The sequence below is a fragment of the Canis lupus genome, chromosome 26 (genome assembly GCF_011100685.1).
Source record: "Canis lupus familiaris isolate Mischka breed German Shepherd chromosome 26, alternate assembly UU_Cfam_GSD_1.0, whole genome shotgun sequence".
Lineage (NCBI taxonomy): Eukaryota > Metazoa > Chordata > Mammalia > Carnivora > Canidae > Canis > Canis lupus.
This window is the reverse complement of record NC_049247.1, coordinates 28,374,544-28,390,487: the sequence shown is the minus strand read 5'-3', so window position 1 is coordinate 28,390,487 and position 15,944 is coordinate 28,374,544. Positions and strand designations below refer to the sequence as shown.

Sequence of the window (15,944 nt, the reverse complement as noted above, 5' to 3'; positions counted from 1 at the left end):
CAGGAAAGCAAAGCCCCTGCACCCTCAGAGCCTGGCTGCTGCTCCCCCTGGCCCCATCTGCACTTTCACCATTTCAACACCTATCTTTGAAGTATGGATGGAGGCTGGAGTGCTGCCAATGTGTGGGCCTCCAGAGACGTCAGCTCATTAACACCTGGGAATGTCTGGCGGCAGGGCCAGTCTGGTACCTAGTGGACCAAGTCCAGCTCCCAAGCCCAGAGGCAAGAGAGCAGCAGAGCCAAGGGCAAGGGTTCTAGGGTGCCTGGGTTCAAATTTAATCACGCCCCCTCATGGTCTAGGGTCTCCCCTTCCTGCCCTCAGTTTTCTATCTGGGGAGCAGGAATCATTAAAATAACTAGGGTTGCCTGGTTGGCTCAGTCAGTTAAGCATCTGCCTGTGGCTCAGATCGTGATTCCTGGGTCCTGGGCTGGAGCCCTGGATCCCAAGGCTCCCTGCTCAGTGGGGAGTCTGCATCTCCCTCTCCCTCTGCCCCTCCCCCTGCTCATGCTCTCTCTTTCTCTCTCTCTCTTTCTCAAATAAATAAATAAATAAATAAAGTCTTTGCAAAAAATAAAATAGAATAACTGTTAGGCAGATTCACTGAGGTGGCTGTGCACAGGCTACAGGAAGGGCCCAGTACCTCCATGGTCCCCACACCCAGGCCTGCAGTTGCCTCTGTCCTTGCCTAATGAACGGCTCAGGGCTCAGAGGTCATAAGTGCCCCCCTCCTGGCTGCCCTGCCCTCTCTGCCCACCGGCACCCAGTGCAGGTAGCATTTATCCTATCACCTCGTAATTATCTATGGTGTCTGGGAGCTCCAAGGGGGTGGAGGAGAGAGGCTGAGCCCCGTCCTGCCCCGTCCCCACCCTGGGGTAGGGCCTGGTCTTGTCTCCGAGGGGGGGGTCACTGACTCAAGCCTGCCTGTCCTTGCCTCTCCAGCCCCTACCCCCTTACTGTGCACCCCACCCACCACCCACCCCCAGCCGGGGGTAAGTAGACCTGTGATTCTCCTGATGCCAAAACCACCCAACACTTCCCATGGGTGCCCAGCTAGCCCTCTGTCAGGGCTTCTAGGAGCCCCCACCCCTGCCACCTCATTCCTTGGCCTCCTGCACCACTTCAAGCTGAACTCAGTTACTCTCTGAGTCCTGTTTGCAACATTTCGTGGGCTGATGTTTCAGATGCCTCAGGTCAACTTGCCTGCCTAAACCTGAGCTAAGGAACAGCCCTCCCCATACCTCCACCAGACCGCCTATCCTCACACCCCGCGCCCATCCCCAACCTGGTCCTGTCCAGCGGCCTTGCCCCCCCCACACACCCCCTCCGGGCTTCACCTGACCCGGGCCCCCCTCACCTGGCAACTCCTTCTCCGCGTCCACAGCCCTTCCACCGGTTCCCTACTGCAGCCCCATGCTGAGCACTGGAGGACGTCTTCCGTCTTCTCTCACTTTTAAGCCTTCAAAGGTCCCCTTTGCCCTCCAGATAAATTCCTGCCTCGCTAGGGCCCCGCCCCCTTCCCTGCGAGGTTCCTCCCAGGCTCCCCGCTGGGACTCCAAGCTGGCACTTCCTTCAGACCCCAGCCTCAGTGCAGCCTCCTCCGGAAGTGCCCCCCACCCTCTGCTCAGGTGTCTCCTTCCACTCCCCGGGGGAGGGGGTTCCCGTGTGGCCTCCCCTCCCGTGTGGCTCCCGGTCCCTGTGGGCTAGCTGTGGGCCCGCCTTCCCATGTCTTAGGCTCCGCAGTATCCACGAGGCCCAGTGGTCAGCACTGAGTGGACAAGAGAACTCAGTACAAAGCCATAGAAAACCAGTTTGTAAAAACACCCGTGTGCTGGACTCTTTCTTTATCGTGTCTGATCCTACAATAAGACGGCAGCTGGGCATTCTATTGCCCTTGTTACAGATGAGGAAGCTGGGGCTTGCAGCAGCTGCCACAGTGAATTGAGCAGCATCCCCCGAATTCACATCCACCCGGAGCTCTGGATGTGACCTTATCTGGGAACAGAGTCTTTGTAGATATCATTAGTGTGGGCCCTAAATCCGATAACCAGTGTCCTTACAAGGTCATGTGAAGGGGGAGCCTGGGTGGTGCCGTCAGTTAAGTGGCTGCCTTCTGCTCAGGTCATGATCCTGGGCTCCTGGGCTCCTGGGCTCCTGGGCTCCTGGGCTCGAGACCCCCATCTGGGCTCCCTGCTCAGCGGGGAGTCTGCCTCTCCCTCTCCCCCTCCCCCTTGCTCATGCTTGCACTCGCCCTCTCCCTCTCTCAAATGAATAAATAAAAAATCTTGAAAAAGGGACGCCTGAGTGGCTCAGCGGTTGAGCGTCTGCCTTCGGCTCAGGGCATGATCCCAGGATTCGGGATCGAGTCCCGCATCGGGCTCTCTGCGAAGAGCCTGCTTCTCCTTCTGCCTGCGTCTGTGCCTCTCTCTGTGTGTCTCTCATGAATAAATAAATAAAAATCTTAAAAAAAAAAAAAAAGCCATGTGAAGAGAGTGTGCCTGGGTGGTGCTGTCGGTTGAGCATCTGACTCTTGGTTTTAGCTCAGTTGTGATCTTGGGGTGGTAGGACCAGGCCAGCTGGGCTCTGTGCTCAGCGGGGAGGCTGTTCAAGACTCTCTCTCTCTCTCTCCACTGTCTCAAATAAATAAATCTTTAAAAAGAAGAAGAAGGGGCAGCCTCGGTGGTGCAGCGGTTTAGCGCCGCCGGCAGCCCAGGGCGTGATCCTGGAGACCCAGGATCGAGTCCCATGTCAGGCTCTCTGTGGAGCCTGCTTCTCCCTCTGCCTGTGTCTCTGCCTCTCTGTGTGTGTGTGTCATTAATAAATAAATAAAATCTTAAGAAAAAAAGAAGAAGAAGAAGAAAGCACTGAAGAGAGACACACACACACAAAAAAAGAGAGAGAGAGAGAGACACACACACACACACACACACACAGGTAATAAAGCCAGGGGTTAACAGAACCCCAGGTGGCAGTGATGTCGCTGAAACCAAGGAACGTCAAGGATGTCAGCAACTACCAGAAGCTAGGAAAAAGCACAGGAAGGTTCTTCCCTAGAGCCTTCAGAGGCAGTGCAACCCTGCCAATGCCTTGATTTCGACTTCTAGTCTCCAGAACTGTGAGAGAATACATTTGTTTTAAGCCATCAAGTTTTTGATAATTTGTTATGACAGTGACAGAAAACTAATACAGCTGCCTACTTTGCCTGAGTTTGTTCACCCTACAAGTGACAGGTCCAGGGGATTCCAATCCGTCCTGAGCCTGTACTTGTGAGCCTGTACCCCCTCCACAGGGATCCCTGGCCCTGCAGGGCAGGCTTACAACACATCCCTACAGGGCCAGCTCCAGGAGAAACTGTTTCTGTTGAGTGTCCATCTGCTTCTTTCCTCCTAGTGAGTTCCCAAACCTTCCTGCATCCTTCTTTGGAGGGGCTGCCAGAAGGCTCATTGTCACCTGGCTCCTTGCTGAGGTACCATAAACCCTGCTGGTACCTGGGCTTGGTCTATCCCACTGGGTAGATACAGAAGAGGCCCAAAGGTCCAGTTCCAGCCACAGCCACAGCCCTTCTCCCCTCCTGCTGGGTCATCTGGACTTTGGTTCCCTGTCACTCCAGCTGGGCCACCACATGGGGTGGCCAAGAGCTTGGGAAGCCAAAGGTGTGACTGGCACCACTACTTGTCTCCTAGCAGGCTCCCACTTGGAGCCCAGGATGCTCCCCAGCAAGGCCTGGGGTTTGGCTATGTCTCTCCCACCTGACTCTCTGACTCCCCAACTTCCCACCTCATTGGCTGCCTGGGGACCCAATTCAAGCCGCTGAACCTCCATTTCAACCCTAGTGCCTGGGAGGACAATCATAGCACACTGCTTCCCTACCCCCACCCCAATGGGGTCTCCACAAACACAGACCTACTGAGCAAGGCCATTCCAGGGAGAGATGCCAGCAGCCATCACTTAAATATGCACAGAGATTAGAAAGGGGGAATCATGCACCCCACTCCTGAGAGCACAGCTCTGTCTCTGGGTCCTCTTGCCCACTTCAGATTAGGCCAGAAACACTCCCCAAGAGCCAGCTCAACCTAACCACCCCCACAGGAGGCAGAGGGAGGCCTACCCAGGCATCCAGGCCCAGACACCACCTCCCTCTTTTTCTGGGAAAATGTCCTCCAGGAATCTCTCAGCCAAGAGCACAGAGGGTGGGGTGGGGCTGGGGGGGCAGTTCTCTGCTTTCCATATGGCTCTAACTCTGAGCACTCCCCTTGTGTCTCTGCCTGGGTTGCCCCCTCCCCAACCCCCCCTGCCCCAGCTTGGCCTTCTCATGTTTGAGGGGACAATTTCCAGGCCTGGCTCGGCCTCTGGAAGGATATGGTCAGGATTTGGGAGACATCCCAGCTCTGGCTTCAGCCCTCAGGATGTAGAAGAGAGGGAGGGGGTTCTTACCAGGCTGCCAGCTCTTGACAGGGGTCTGAGAAATCCCGGGGGGCAAAGGGCTGCTGCCTAAGTCTCTGGTCCCGTCAGGTCAGCGACAGCGCCTGGACCCTGGAGGAAGGCAGGCTGAGCAGTCATGCAGGTTTGCCAGGGAGGAAACCTGTAGTGCCAAGGTGGCCCCAGGACAATGCTGGCTACAGAGGCGGGGGTGAGTGGAGGCTGCTGGGTCCAGCTGGCAGATGGCAGGGGAAAGGGGCCCCAGGATAGAAAAACCCTGTGGGGGGAGCAGTCCCAACGGGGGTGTCCAAGCAAACAACACAGGGTTTGGGGTTCAGTGGGTGGTCAAGTGGCAAGGATACTAAGCTATCTTCTGTCTTGTATCAGGGGCTCAGCCCTGGGGGACCACAGAGCCCAGCACCCTGTCCCTAGACACACTCCTGGGAGGCAATACCTAACCCAAAAGAGGGGCCTGAGTCTGACCTCACTTACCAACTGCCCTCAGATGGCCACTCCTCACCCCACATACACCCTTTTCTGTGCTCGCCCCTCCTTTACCTGTGCCCAGGCCCACTGTCCTCACAGGCTGGACACATCCTCTTTGCTGTGGGAGCTGGGGGTCTGGAGCCTCATGCTCCAAATGTCCCCTACCCAGGGAATGTGAGGGCCCAGAGCTGGGGGGGGGGCGTGGGGGGGCTGTCCCTCAAGTAGGCTCCTAGAGCTGGGTGGGTCCCTAGCTCAAGCTTGATCCCTAGAGGAGCCAGGACTCCCCCTCTTCACACTGCCTCCCCACCCGTCAAGTAGAAGAAGGAAGCCTGGGGCAGGTGCATCTGACCTGCCACCAGCCGGCTCTGAGCTGGCCCTACGCGGGTAACCGGGTAACCGGCACTCTTCATCCCCCCAATCTCCCAGGCCTGGGTCAGAGGAAGGGCACACCACCTAGCCCGCCCAGCCCTGTCCCCAGTCGGGCAGGAGGCGCAGTAAATATTTGGCGAGCAGGAATGCGTATGCAGGTGGACAGGTCAGCTACTGCGGTCGCCCACTGCCCGGGGAGTCCCTGAGCAGGTGACGGCACAGTCCCCCCTGATTCCGATCCAGCGCTCGCAGCACCACCAAAGCCACGGGGCCACAGCCAGCGCCTCCCTCCGCGTCTCCAGGCCCCGCTCCGGACGGAGCCCCAGAGCCCGGGCTGGCGTGGCCGCGGGGGGGGGGGGGCTCTAGCGAGCGCTCGCGAGGCAGCAGGGCCCCCGGGTCCCCGCGGTGCGGCCGGGCCGGGGCGGGGCCGGGGGCGGGGCGCACGCGGCGGGGACTCCCTCGGTCTCGGCGCCCGCGGCGGGCGGCCATGGGGGCGCGGCTGGGCCGGCGGAGCGGAGCCGAGGCGGGCTCGGAAGCCGGGGCGGCGGCGGGGTGCGGGCCCGCGCCCTATGAGCGCCGGGTGCGCTGGCTCCGCGAGATCCAGGCGACGCTCCGCGAGCGGCGGCCCGAGCGCGCCCGGCAGCTGCTGCGCCTCCTGCGCCAGGCGAGAGAAGGAGCGGGCGGGCGGGCGGGGGCCGGGGCCGGGGGGCCGGGGGGGCGGGGGGGCCGCGGGCCTGGACGCGCCGGGGCCGGGGGGCGCGGCTGGCCCGGGGCGCGGGCGGGCGGGTCCGCGGGGGGTGCGGCGGGCTGAGGGGTCTCGCCGGGGCGGGGGCGCGAGGGAGGGGAAGCCGTGGGCTGGAGTGGAGGCCGCTGAGGCTGCGGGGGCGGGGGGCTGTGATGCGGAGGAGGGGCCGTGACGGTGGCCGCCTCTCTGGGGTTTCAGAGGTCAGTCTGTGTGTTGAAGGTGCCCCAAGCTTGGAGCCAAGAACCCAGATTCAGGCCTCGGCAGGAGAAGAGTAGAGCTGGGAGGAGCCGCAAGGGAGGGGTGAGAGGGGGGTGACATCTTGTGCCGAGGGGCAGGGGAGGAGGACAGCTCCTCTCTCCTTGGGGTGACCAGCTGGTCAGCCTGCCCAACCTCACCATGACACCAGGGCAGCCCAGACAGAGCTACAACTCACATCACCCATCCTCCTAACAGGCAGATCACCCCCGTTTGGTACATACACCTGGCATCTGTACACCACAACAGCACGTCTGGATTGGGGTGGGGGGGATTGTGCCTCTGGTCCCACACACACCAGGTACCTGAGCCAGCCTGGGGTGCCCCCGGGAGACATGGGTTCTGGTCCCAGCATCGCCACCCGGCAAGCCACTTCCCTTTCTGGCAGTGTCCCCACCCCTCGAAGCAGCTGCCACCACAACCTGCCCCTTCCTGGAATCTGAATCAGCCATGCAGGTGTTTGGCCTACAGGTGGATGATTAGAGAAGGGAAACTGAGACTTGGACAACAGTGGTGAGCCTCCAGCCACAGAGAAAATTAGGGGGGCAGCCAAGGCCAGAGCCCAACCCCTGGCCTCCCAGCCCACCCCCTGCTGTGCTGGGCTTCCTTTCTCTGGGCTTCGCCTGCTGGAAAGGTGGGGCTGGCCCTTTAAGAGGAGCTGTCCGCACCAGCAGAAGGTTGGCTGTGTGTCTGGGGCCCTGTCTGGGTCAGCCCAGGCTCACCAGCTAGCCCTCTCTTCTGGATCCTCCCTAGCTGGCATTTGTAACTTGAATGGTGTTTAAAACGCAAACAGCAAAGCAGCACCGAATCAGCTAGACCATCCAGAGGCACAGATCTTTGTCTAGAATGGTATCTGGAACCAAAGCACCAGCAGGACTTTTTTTCTTTTTTTTAACTGGGAAAGCAGTGATGTTGCCCCCTTGTGTCTCAGAGGCCAGAATTCCCAGCCAAAGAGGGGGCTACCCTGCCCCACAATCCACAAGGACTCCATAGTTATGGCCCTTGGGCATTCCCACCTGGCCTGTCTGCCTGTGCACAGGGTCTTTAAGCATAAATCGTGTCACTCTCTGGCTTGGGGAGGGCCCAGGGGTCTGGAGGCCCCCCTGGCTGTGCCTGCCCCATCAGCTTGTCAGTATATACTCTAAATGGGCACTCTAAAAGGATGTTCAGTACCACACCAGGCCTATGGGAGTAATGGGAGGAGAAGCCCAAGGACTGAAGGCAGGAAGGCCAGGGCAGGCCAGGGACCCAATGGTGAGGTCTCTGAGGGGTGGGAGACATGGAGGCTGGACAACGTGGCCAGTGGGCCGGGGAGGGTGGGAATGCCAGGCCGAGCGTGAGTCTCTAGTGTTGCACAATGAGAGCCATTTGGTTTCCAGTAAAGGGGTTAAGGATCAAGCTTAGGTGCGTGTTTCTGGAGCTGGCTCTGACAGCCCAAGGGTAGGATGAGATGGGTGTTGGGAGGCTGAGAGGCCCAGGAGGAGGTTGTTAGGGAGAGAGGCCTGAACCTCTTGGGCCAGTGGGGAGGGTGAACTGGGCAGAGATGGGAGAGGGAAGAGTGCCAGGTGGTTCTGAGCTCTCACTTGAGTGCTGGGAAGATGGGGACAGTGATGCCCTTTACTGAGCTAGGGCACAAGAAGTGAGGCCAGCTTCAGGTCAGGAGGTGAACACACCCAGTCTAAGCTGCCTTTGGGACATCTGAGCTGAGAGAGAGGTCCAGTCCCACAAATGGGGCCTGGACCTGTCAGCAAACAGATGGTGACCAGAAGTCTAGAGAGCTTGGGAATAGATGGAAGAGGCAAAGGGCCCCAAGGGAATGTGGGAGGATGGCAGCATTTGGGGGTCCTCAGAGGAACCCCCAAAGAACCCTCCAGACAAGCCCAACCCCAGAGGTAACAGGTGTCATAGTACCATATTTTGCCTCCAGGGAACCAGTCTAAGGGTTTTGGAACCTATTTATCATCTCCCTGAAGCCCCCGATGCACTGACACTCTCCCCATCCAAAGGGTCCCCTTGCTTCTGGACAGTTGGCCCATTGCCGCCTGGGAAGAGACTCCAACAAGCATCAGAGAGGGAGACCGAGAACTGGGAACAGGCGCGAGGGTCTGGCTTAGATGGGGACCTGGAGACGGGAGAGCCCAACTCCTGGCTCACTCAGCTGTCCTCACCACGCACAGGACCTGGGCCTCGAGGGGACCCTCCTCACTGACATCCTCTACAGGAATGTGGCCTTCCTCAATCTGGTGGACCCCATCTCCCATGACCTGCTGGTGAACCTGGCCCGGGACCTGCAGTGCCCCAAGACGGTGAGGCCAGTAGACGTGGGCCTCAGGCTGGGCAGTGCGGCTGACAGGGACCAGGAACACCCAGGGCTGGAGGCTAGGAGCCTTGTGTTCATCTGGCTTGCTTCAAGGCTTTAAGCAGGTCAATGTCCCTCACTGGGACCTGATGCCAGTTTCAGTGTATTAGGATGGCAAGCAGCTAGAACACCTGTGAGCTGTGCTTTCCTACATCTGAAAAGTCATGTGTTGGGTAGACCTGCTTCCACAGTGCCAGCACTGTGCGCCAGGGCCTGGGACCCAGGCAGAAAGTCATACAGGGACACTGCGGGACATAGAATGTTCTGATAAATCTGCTGATGGAACCAAGCTCCAGCCTCTGAGTTCCTGGGGCCAGAAGAGAGCCACCCTAGGCTGGAATCCCTGTCCGCATGTCCCCATCCTGTATGGATACATCTGGGGACAAGTGTGCACTGCTTCCCACAGCAGTGTGAGCCACAGGCAAATCCCTCCTCATGTTGAATTGGAATTTGCCATCTGTGGCCTCCATCCCCCCTCCTCCCAAGCCACCACATCTGCTCCCAACCCTGCTTTGGTGGCACCTGCAGATACCCTGCCACGAGCATGGAAGGTGCTGTGCTCCTGACACAGCCACCAGCCTCCATCCCTTAGTCACAGGTCTCTGTGTGAAACAAGGATGCCCACTATGGGCCCAGCCAGCTCTGAACTCCCACATCTATAAGCAGGCATCACAAGGATTCTGAGGCTAGCTTCGAGCCACACAGTGACTGCCAGGGCTTGCTGCCACTGTGTGTACGCACCGTTAACAGAGGAACAGGATAAAGAATGTGCTGGATAGTGGAGTGTGCTCAGTGCCAGCTTTGTGGAAAGCAGAGCATCCCTGTTTTTCCCCCTCCACGCTAGGTCTCTCTGAGGGCCCACTTAGGACCAGGAGAGAGCCAAGTGGTGGGAGTAACACATTAACCCTCCCAGCCCTGGCAGCCCAGACCCAGGCCCCATAGGCACGGTCTAGCTTGGAGAGTGAGAGGAAGAAGAGCATGCTGACCTGGCTTGTTCCTATTCCCTGGGGGTGGCGTCAGTGGAGCAGGGCTCCCTGGAGGGGCCTGGTCCTGCCTCCCCCTGTGGCGAGTTGCGGGGGATCGTTGAGGGTGGGCAGGGAGCCGGCTGATAGCCTCGAGACACTGGCCTTGGGCCTGAGGACAGGGAACAAGGGCCCATTGTCTAGGCTTCCTCCCGCCGGGCACCGCGGGCTTCAGACCAGCCTGTCCAGTTCCCAGTGGCAGCCTCCCCTGGCTGTGTGCCAGGCTTCAGCCAGGGTGGGGGGTGGGAGGGGGAGGCCAGTGGTCAGCTCAGTGATCCATGATGAATCATGTGCTGGGGCACACACTTGGATCCCCAAGGCCCCGAGGGGGATGGGAGGGGCTCAGCCTTACCCTGACAACGCTTCCCCTCAACAGGACTATGAGCTCTGGAAGTCCTCGGATAAGATCTGCCGGCAGCTCATCTACCATCTCACCCCTCACTCCAAGCGGCAGCGAGGATCCAGCCTGCCCCAGAGGAAGACCCCGAGCTGGTAAGGGGAGCCTAGCCACAGCCCCACCTCATGGCCCCTTAGGATCCCTTCCTAGGCCGACATGGAGAGGCAGCTCAGCAAGAGGCTGGTGCCTGAAACCGTACCCTGTGAGCCCCTCACTCTTGTCTGCATCACAGCTCTGGAATGCTCCCCAAACCAAGCTGCACGCTCTCTGTGACCTGCTTCCATCACCCCTCAATCCCTGGCCTGTCACAGGGCCTGGCCCCGACCCCTGAATCCTCACAATAGGCTGTGAGGGAGACAGATTCTGGGTCATGATTCCAATTTTATAGGAAAGGAAACCAAGGTGGGGAGAGGCCAAGTGGCTTGCCCAAGGCCACACCCTGCCCTGATTTTCCTAGAGCTCTTTAAAAAGCCTTGCTAGGCTGCCTGAAGCCAAGGCCTCCACCACCAGCCTGAGACCTACTCTGCTGTGGGTTTCCCTTCCCAGTCACTCCATCACAGCTCTGTGGCCAGACTCAGCCTAGGGACTTGCTGTGGACACCAGGTCCAGGGACCTGGAACCACAGCCCCGGTGCTCTCCCCTGCTTGCTTCCCTACCCCCTGAGCCCGGTGGCTCACGATGAGCCCAGAGCCCATGGGGTTGTTCCCTCCCTAGCAGTGGTCCCCCTGCCTAACTGCATAGTAGGCCATGTTCAAACAACAGTAGAGACCTAGAGGGCAGTTCCAGGGGTGGTGGAGGATGCTTCTCAGTCTCTAAACTTTCTTTCCAGCTTAGAACATAGGGGGCCCTTCACCTCCCAACAGCCCACGGCCACACGTCCCAACACATCCCCTCTTGCTCCTCCCCTCTTGCTCCTCTAGCCCCCAAGGCCAGGGGGACTACCCTGATACCCTGTCACCCCCATAGGAACATCTGTCTGTACCCACAAAAGGTGGACTTTGGAGGAGACATGGGGGAAAAGATGTGGGCTCAGCAGTTAGAGTACCTCAATTTGAAGACCTGGCTTCTCTCTCTTAGTAGTATGTGACCATGGAAGAGTCCTGTTACCTCTCTGAGCATCATTTGCTCCTCTGCAGAATGAGATCATTCTTACTCTAGATATAATAAGAGTGACAACGTAGGCACGCAGTAAGGTTTTATAATAGTGGCTCGAGAAACCTTAACACATGTATCTTTATTCCTCATATCAGCCAAGTCTCCTTTTCACCAAAGGAGAAACTGAGGCTCAGAAAGGTTCCAAGAATTGACCAAGGCCACCCATGTAGGAAGTAGCAGTTTGATCCCAGTATGGCCTGACAGTAGGGCCCGGGTCCTGCCACCACTGTGGGCTGCCCCGATGGGTGACCGTCTGCAGCTGGTGGGGCCTGCCTGGGCCATGGACGCTGGCTCAGTCCATCCTTGCCTGCAACCCTCCCACAGCCTCAAGAGCAGCCTCCAGATGACAGAGCTGACCGGGGAGACCGTGAACCTCTCAGGGATTCGGCTGTCGGCGCGTGATGTGCAGCATATCATGCGCTACCTGGGAAGCCAGGGAGCTGGGCTCACGGTGCTGGACCTGAGCTTCACAGGGCTGAGTGACGAGCTGTTGCGCCTGCTGCTGCCCAGCCTCTGGACACTGCCCCGCCTCACCCAACTCCTGCTCAACGGCAATAGGCTGACGAGGGCCACTGCCCGTGAGTTCACCGAGGCTGTCAAGGACCCCACCAAGTTTCCTGCGCTGGCCTGGGTGGACCTGGGCAACAATGTGGACGTAGCCTCCTTGCCCCAACCCCTGCTGGTTGGCTTGCGCCGGCGGCTGAGCCAACACACTTCACTCCCCACCATCTATGAGGGCCTGGACCTTGAGTCTGAGGGTGGCACGGCCTCCACCTGGGGCTCGGCGGCTGCTGGGCCAGGGTCTGAGTCCCAGGCCTGCTGCACGAGGTGACCTGCCACCCACCCTGACTCCTACCTGAGTGCCAACACTCTTAGGCACGTGGGATGGAGGATGACGGAGGCCTTCCAGGACCCCGGAGATCCGGTGTAAATGCTCAGCCTGGAATGAAGGGGATGGAAGGAGACTGGCTTCATCAAAGGCCAGCCAGTCAGCCCAGGATCAAGTGTGAGGCTTCTCCCAGCAGGGAGGGAGGGCCCAGCACCTGCAGTAAACGGTGATGCCCCCTCTGCTTCAGCCTTTCTACACTGCGGACCTCAGGGCCGCTGAGCGCCAGCCCTGCTTCTGGGGTGGGGAGAAGGGGCAGCCAAAGGTTCGGGGGTGTTGCCCACCTGAAAGGGAGGGACCAAGCTCACACTGACTTCCTGCAGGTGCTGCCTGGGCAGACCCCATGGTGCAGGGTCGGGTCTATCTGTGGGCAGGGGCTTAGAGGAGGCCTCCAGGGACCTGACCTTAACAGCTGGGTGGGGCTTGGAGTGGAGCAGGTTGGGAGGCTACAGAGGGGCAAAGCTCAGAATGGAGCCCCACAGCAAGCTTGGGTCTGAGCCCAGGATGCTGACCTCCCCACCAGGACCCCTTGGGCTGGGGATAAGACTGTGCTGACAGGAGGCCACAAAGGGCAGGTGCAGCTCCCCCACCCCAACCAGGACCCATCCCCCTGTACTTAGTGGGCAACTCCATGGGGTTAGGAGACACCTCAGACCAGAAACAAAGAGCTTGTGTGTTCTCTCCAGGCCCTTACGACCCATGTGCACAGTCATTCCTCTGGGGGACCCCCAGAAAGCATGCAAGAGGTAGAGGTGGACACATCAGCAGTGGGAGCTGGGAGTGGAGCATTCGAGCACTGCCCCAGGGGTAGTCGGCTCCCAGCAAGGGGCTATCTTCTGTCCCCTCAAGGACCATCAGGGCAGGCTCCAGATCAGAAGCCTAAAGCCATGGTTACCTGCTCAGCCATGTGTGAAGACCTGGAGTACAGCCCAACTAGGAGTCAGTCAGAGCAAAGAAAGACAATGAAGGAATTTAAAGATGTCCAGGGGGGAAACTGAGGCTCAGAATGGGGAAGCCAGCAGCCGAAGTCTCCCAGGTCAGGTCTAGGGCAGTGGTGATGCTCATGGATAAGGAGACACCTGATGGCAGAGAGAAGCTCCAAGGGCCAAAGAGAAGGTGGGGCACTCCCCTGGGCCTACATACCCAGGCCCACCAGCTGACCTTCCTCCACAGTTGGGACCATGAGTCAGCAATGATTCCAGGCCAGCCAGATGCATAAGAGCCTCTTGAGCCAGAAAGGAGATGGCCAAGAAGGGTGAGGACGGCATGGTGCTGGGTTCCAGGAGCAGGCAGGATGTGGGGAGGAAAAGGAGCTCCCTCTCTGCTGCCGCCTGCCCCTCCACCCCCCCACCCGCCACCCGAGGACAGGCCCCTGCCAGCCTGGCTGCTTTTGGAAGAACCCTTATCCGGAGGTGGTGGGAAGGGTGTGAATTACACCAGGTTCAGCCCAGCTCTGCTCCTGACTCGCTGTTGGGACCTGGCCAGGGCCTCCTCTCTCCTGGCCTTGGGTCTCTCCTTTTTCCTCTGTGTTAAGGCTGGCTCTCCAGAGGCCTTCCAGCTCTCAACCCTCCATGTCCTGGGGTCCTGGCCCTCTCAGTCCTCCTTGTTTTAAAGACATGGGCCTGCCCATTGGCCTGGGAGCCACAGAAGTATCTCCGGTGCCCAGGCTCCGGAACAAGGGGCTCAGGCTCCCCGGCGCAAGATAGAGCAGGGTGGGAGATGAAAAGGGCCAGAAGGGAAGAGAAAGATGGGGAAGCTGGCCTTGCCCTGGGCAGGCTGTTAAGTCCGCCACAGGCAGGCAGCCGTGTTCTGTGATTCCTTGCTGGAGAAATGCCGAGCTCACTGTCCTCCCTGCCCTCCTGCTCCCCTCGCTCCCTGCCCACCACTGGCCCAAATCCAGCCCACAAACCTTGAACGCTGCTGCTGGGAGAGATTCCTACCAGGATGGTGTGACGACCTGAGCGGGGTGTCACCAGGCGAGCTCTGGGAGAATTCAGGCAGCAGCAGCTGGTCTCAATCTCCCCGCCTCTCAGACGGAGGCACGCGACGCAATAGCTGAGCTCGAACATAAAACAGCTCAAGAGAAGAGGGTTGGCCTTGTTGCCAGGCAGGTGTCACAGCCCCTTCACGAGCCCTCACGCCGGGGCCTCATGGCCATCAGTGAGGCTACTCTATCGGCAGAGACACTCCAGTAGGAGGGGGCTTGTGCCTTGTGAAGCTTGGGGGGCAGACAGCCCCCACCAGGCAGGCTCCAGCCTGAGTTCCAGACCCCAGAGGCAACAGATAGGCCTTGCCCAGGCCTAGTCTTGGAGGCAGATAGGCTCAGCTTGGTCCTGGCCCTGTCGCCCACTGGTGGTGTCCTCTCGGAGTCTGTTCCTTCATCTTGGGAACTAGGTACACCAAGCCTCCCCTTGTCCTGCTGGAGAGAGCATGACACGGTCTGGAAAGCGCCTGCTGTGTGGGAGGGCACAGGGCAGGCACACTCTTCAGCGTCAGTGGGGCCTCCACCCAGGGCTCCCTGGATGGGAATGGCAGGAGCCCAAACCTCCAGGACTCAGCAGAGCTGAAGCCATTTATTTATTTAGAGAGCACTTCTGTAGCCTTTCTGTGGGCCAGGTACTGTGCAGATGGCTTTACATTCCTTTAATTCTCTTTGCACTTATAGGTGAGTGAACTGAGACAGGGAGAGGTCAAGTGATCTGTCCAAGGTAAAGAGCTAGAAAGGAGAGAAGCCGGGATGTGAGCCAGGAGGCCTGGGTTGTCTGTGATGCTAACGCCAGCCTGATGCCTCCTGTCCCACAGCCATCCCGGGTTGGGGGTGAAGGGGGGTTGCTGAGGGTTCATGGGAATTCTTGAGCAAGCCCCCGCCGGAGACACCATTTGACATAGCAGACCTGCTTTGATAGCAGGTGTCCTGCAGCTGAAGAGACCCTCAGCCACACTAGCCCTAGCACAAGACCAATCAGGACCTCCCTGGGCCTATTTCTTTGTGTGCAAAATGGGTGCAGAGGGTAGCAGTGAGGACCTAGGCTTTGCCCTCTTCCACAATTGAAAGGGACAAATGGGGAGTGGGTTCAAAAGCACTCACCAGCCTGAATGAAGCCCAGCCCTGTACTTAGGGTGCGGGATCGATGCCCACTTCTGACGGTCTGAGTGGGACAACTGCAGTTACCTTCACCTCTCTGGGCATCAGCCTCCTCAAGCTTAAACATGCTTTGCCAGGATGTTCAGAGCATTGGAGGGAAACATGTAGGAAAGATACCTGTGATCCACAGGACCTCTGTGACCAATGCTTGGGAACTTCTTTACTGCCCAGAAGGGAAAATATTTGAGTCCAGATAAGGTGCTTTCCATATGAATCTACAGCAAATGTCAGCCTCTGCTGAGTCTTCGTCTTGAAAATCCAAAATCTCATGCAGCTGATCCAAGTGGTTGATATCAACCCAGCACAGAGGTTTTTCTCTAGGTTCTAAAGGGAAAGGAAAACACACTTCTTCCTCTTAGAGATGATTGCAAATCATCAGTGAAAACCAGTATTTCCTTTCCCAACTGTATACTTCAGTTTTAATTTTTAAAAATTATATTGTGTTTTTTTTTAATTTTTTTTTTAATTTTTATTTATTTATGATAGTCACAGAGAGAGAGAGAGAGAGGCAGAGACATAGGCAGAGGGAGAAGCAGGCTCCATGCACCGGGAGCCCGACGTGGGATTCGATCCCGGGTCTCCAGGATCGCGCCCTGGGCCCAAGGCAGGCGCCAAACCGCTGCGCCACCCAGGGATCCCTATATTGTGTTTTTATCTTTAAAATATATATATTTATTTTTAGAGAGCGAGAGCATGCATGAGCAGGGGG

General features: G+C 58.4%; 2 protein-coding genes and 1 long non-coding RNA gene across 3 annotated transcripts in view; 1 reads left to right on the top strand and 2 right to left on the bottom strand.

Moving 5' to 3' along the window:
- The window catches only part of GGT1 (gamma-glutamyltransferase 1), a 29,706-nt gene extending 19,677 nt beyond the window's left edge, over window positions 1–10,029 (bottom strand). Inside the window, exon 1 of the mRNA XM_038575798.1 lies at window positions 10,005–10,029. The gene's annotated coding sequence lies outside the window, so the exon portion shown is untranslated. The remainder of the gene's footprint in view (window positions 1–10,004) is intronic.
- LRRC75B (leucine rich repeat containing 75B) lies at window positions 5,759–12,274 on the top strand. Its single transcript, XM_038575802.1, has 4 exons — window positions 5,759–5,935; window positions 8,449–8,577; window positions 10,029–10,144; window positions 11,529–12,274. The coding sequence occupies exons 1-4, from the start codon at window positions 5,759–5,761 to the stop codon at window positions 12,034–12,036; spliced, it is 930 nt and encodes a 309-aa protein (XP_038431730.1). The 3' UTR covers window positions 12,037–12,274.
- On the bottom strand, window positions 11,265–14,566 carry LOC119866230. The gene is made up of 2 exons (XR_005379426.1): window positions 14,000–14,566; window positions 11,265–12,144 (listed from the first exon to the last, which is right to left on the bottom strand). It is a non-coding gene; the product is annotated as an uncharacterized LOC119866230 (long non-coding RNA).
- Between the last annotated feature and the right edge of the window lie 1,378 nt (window positions 14,567–15,944).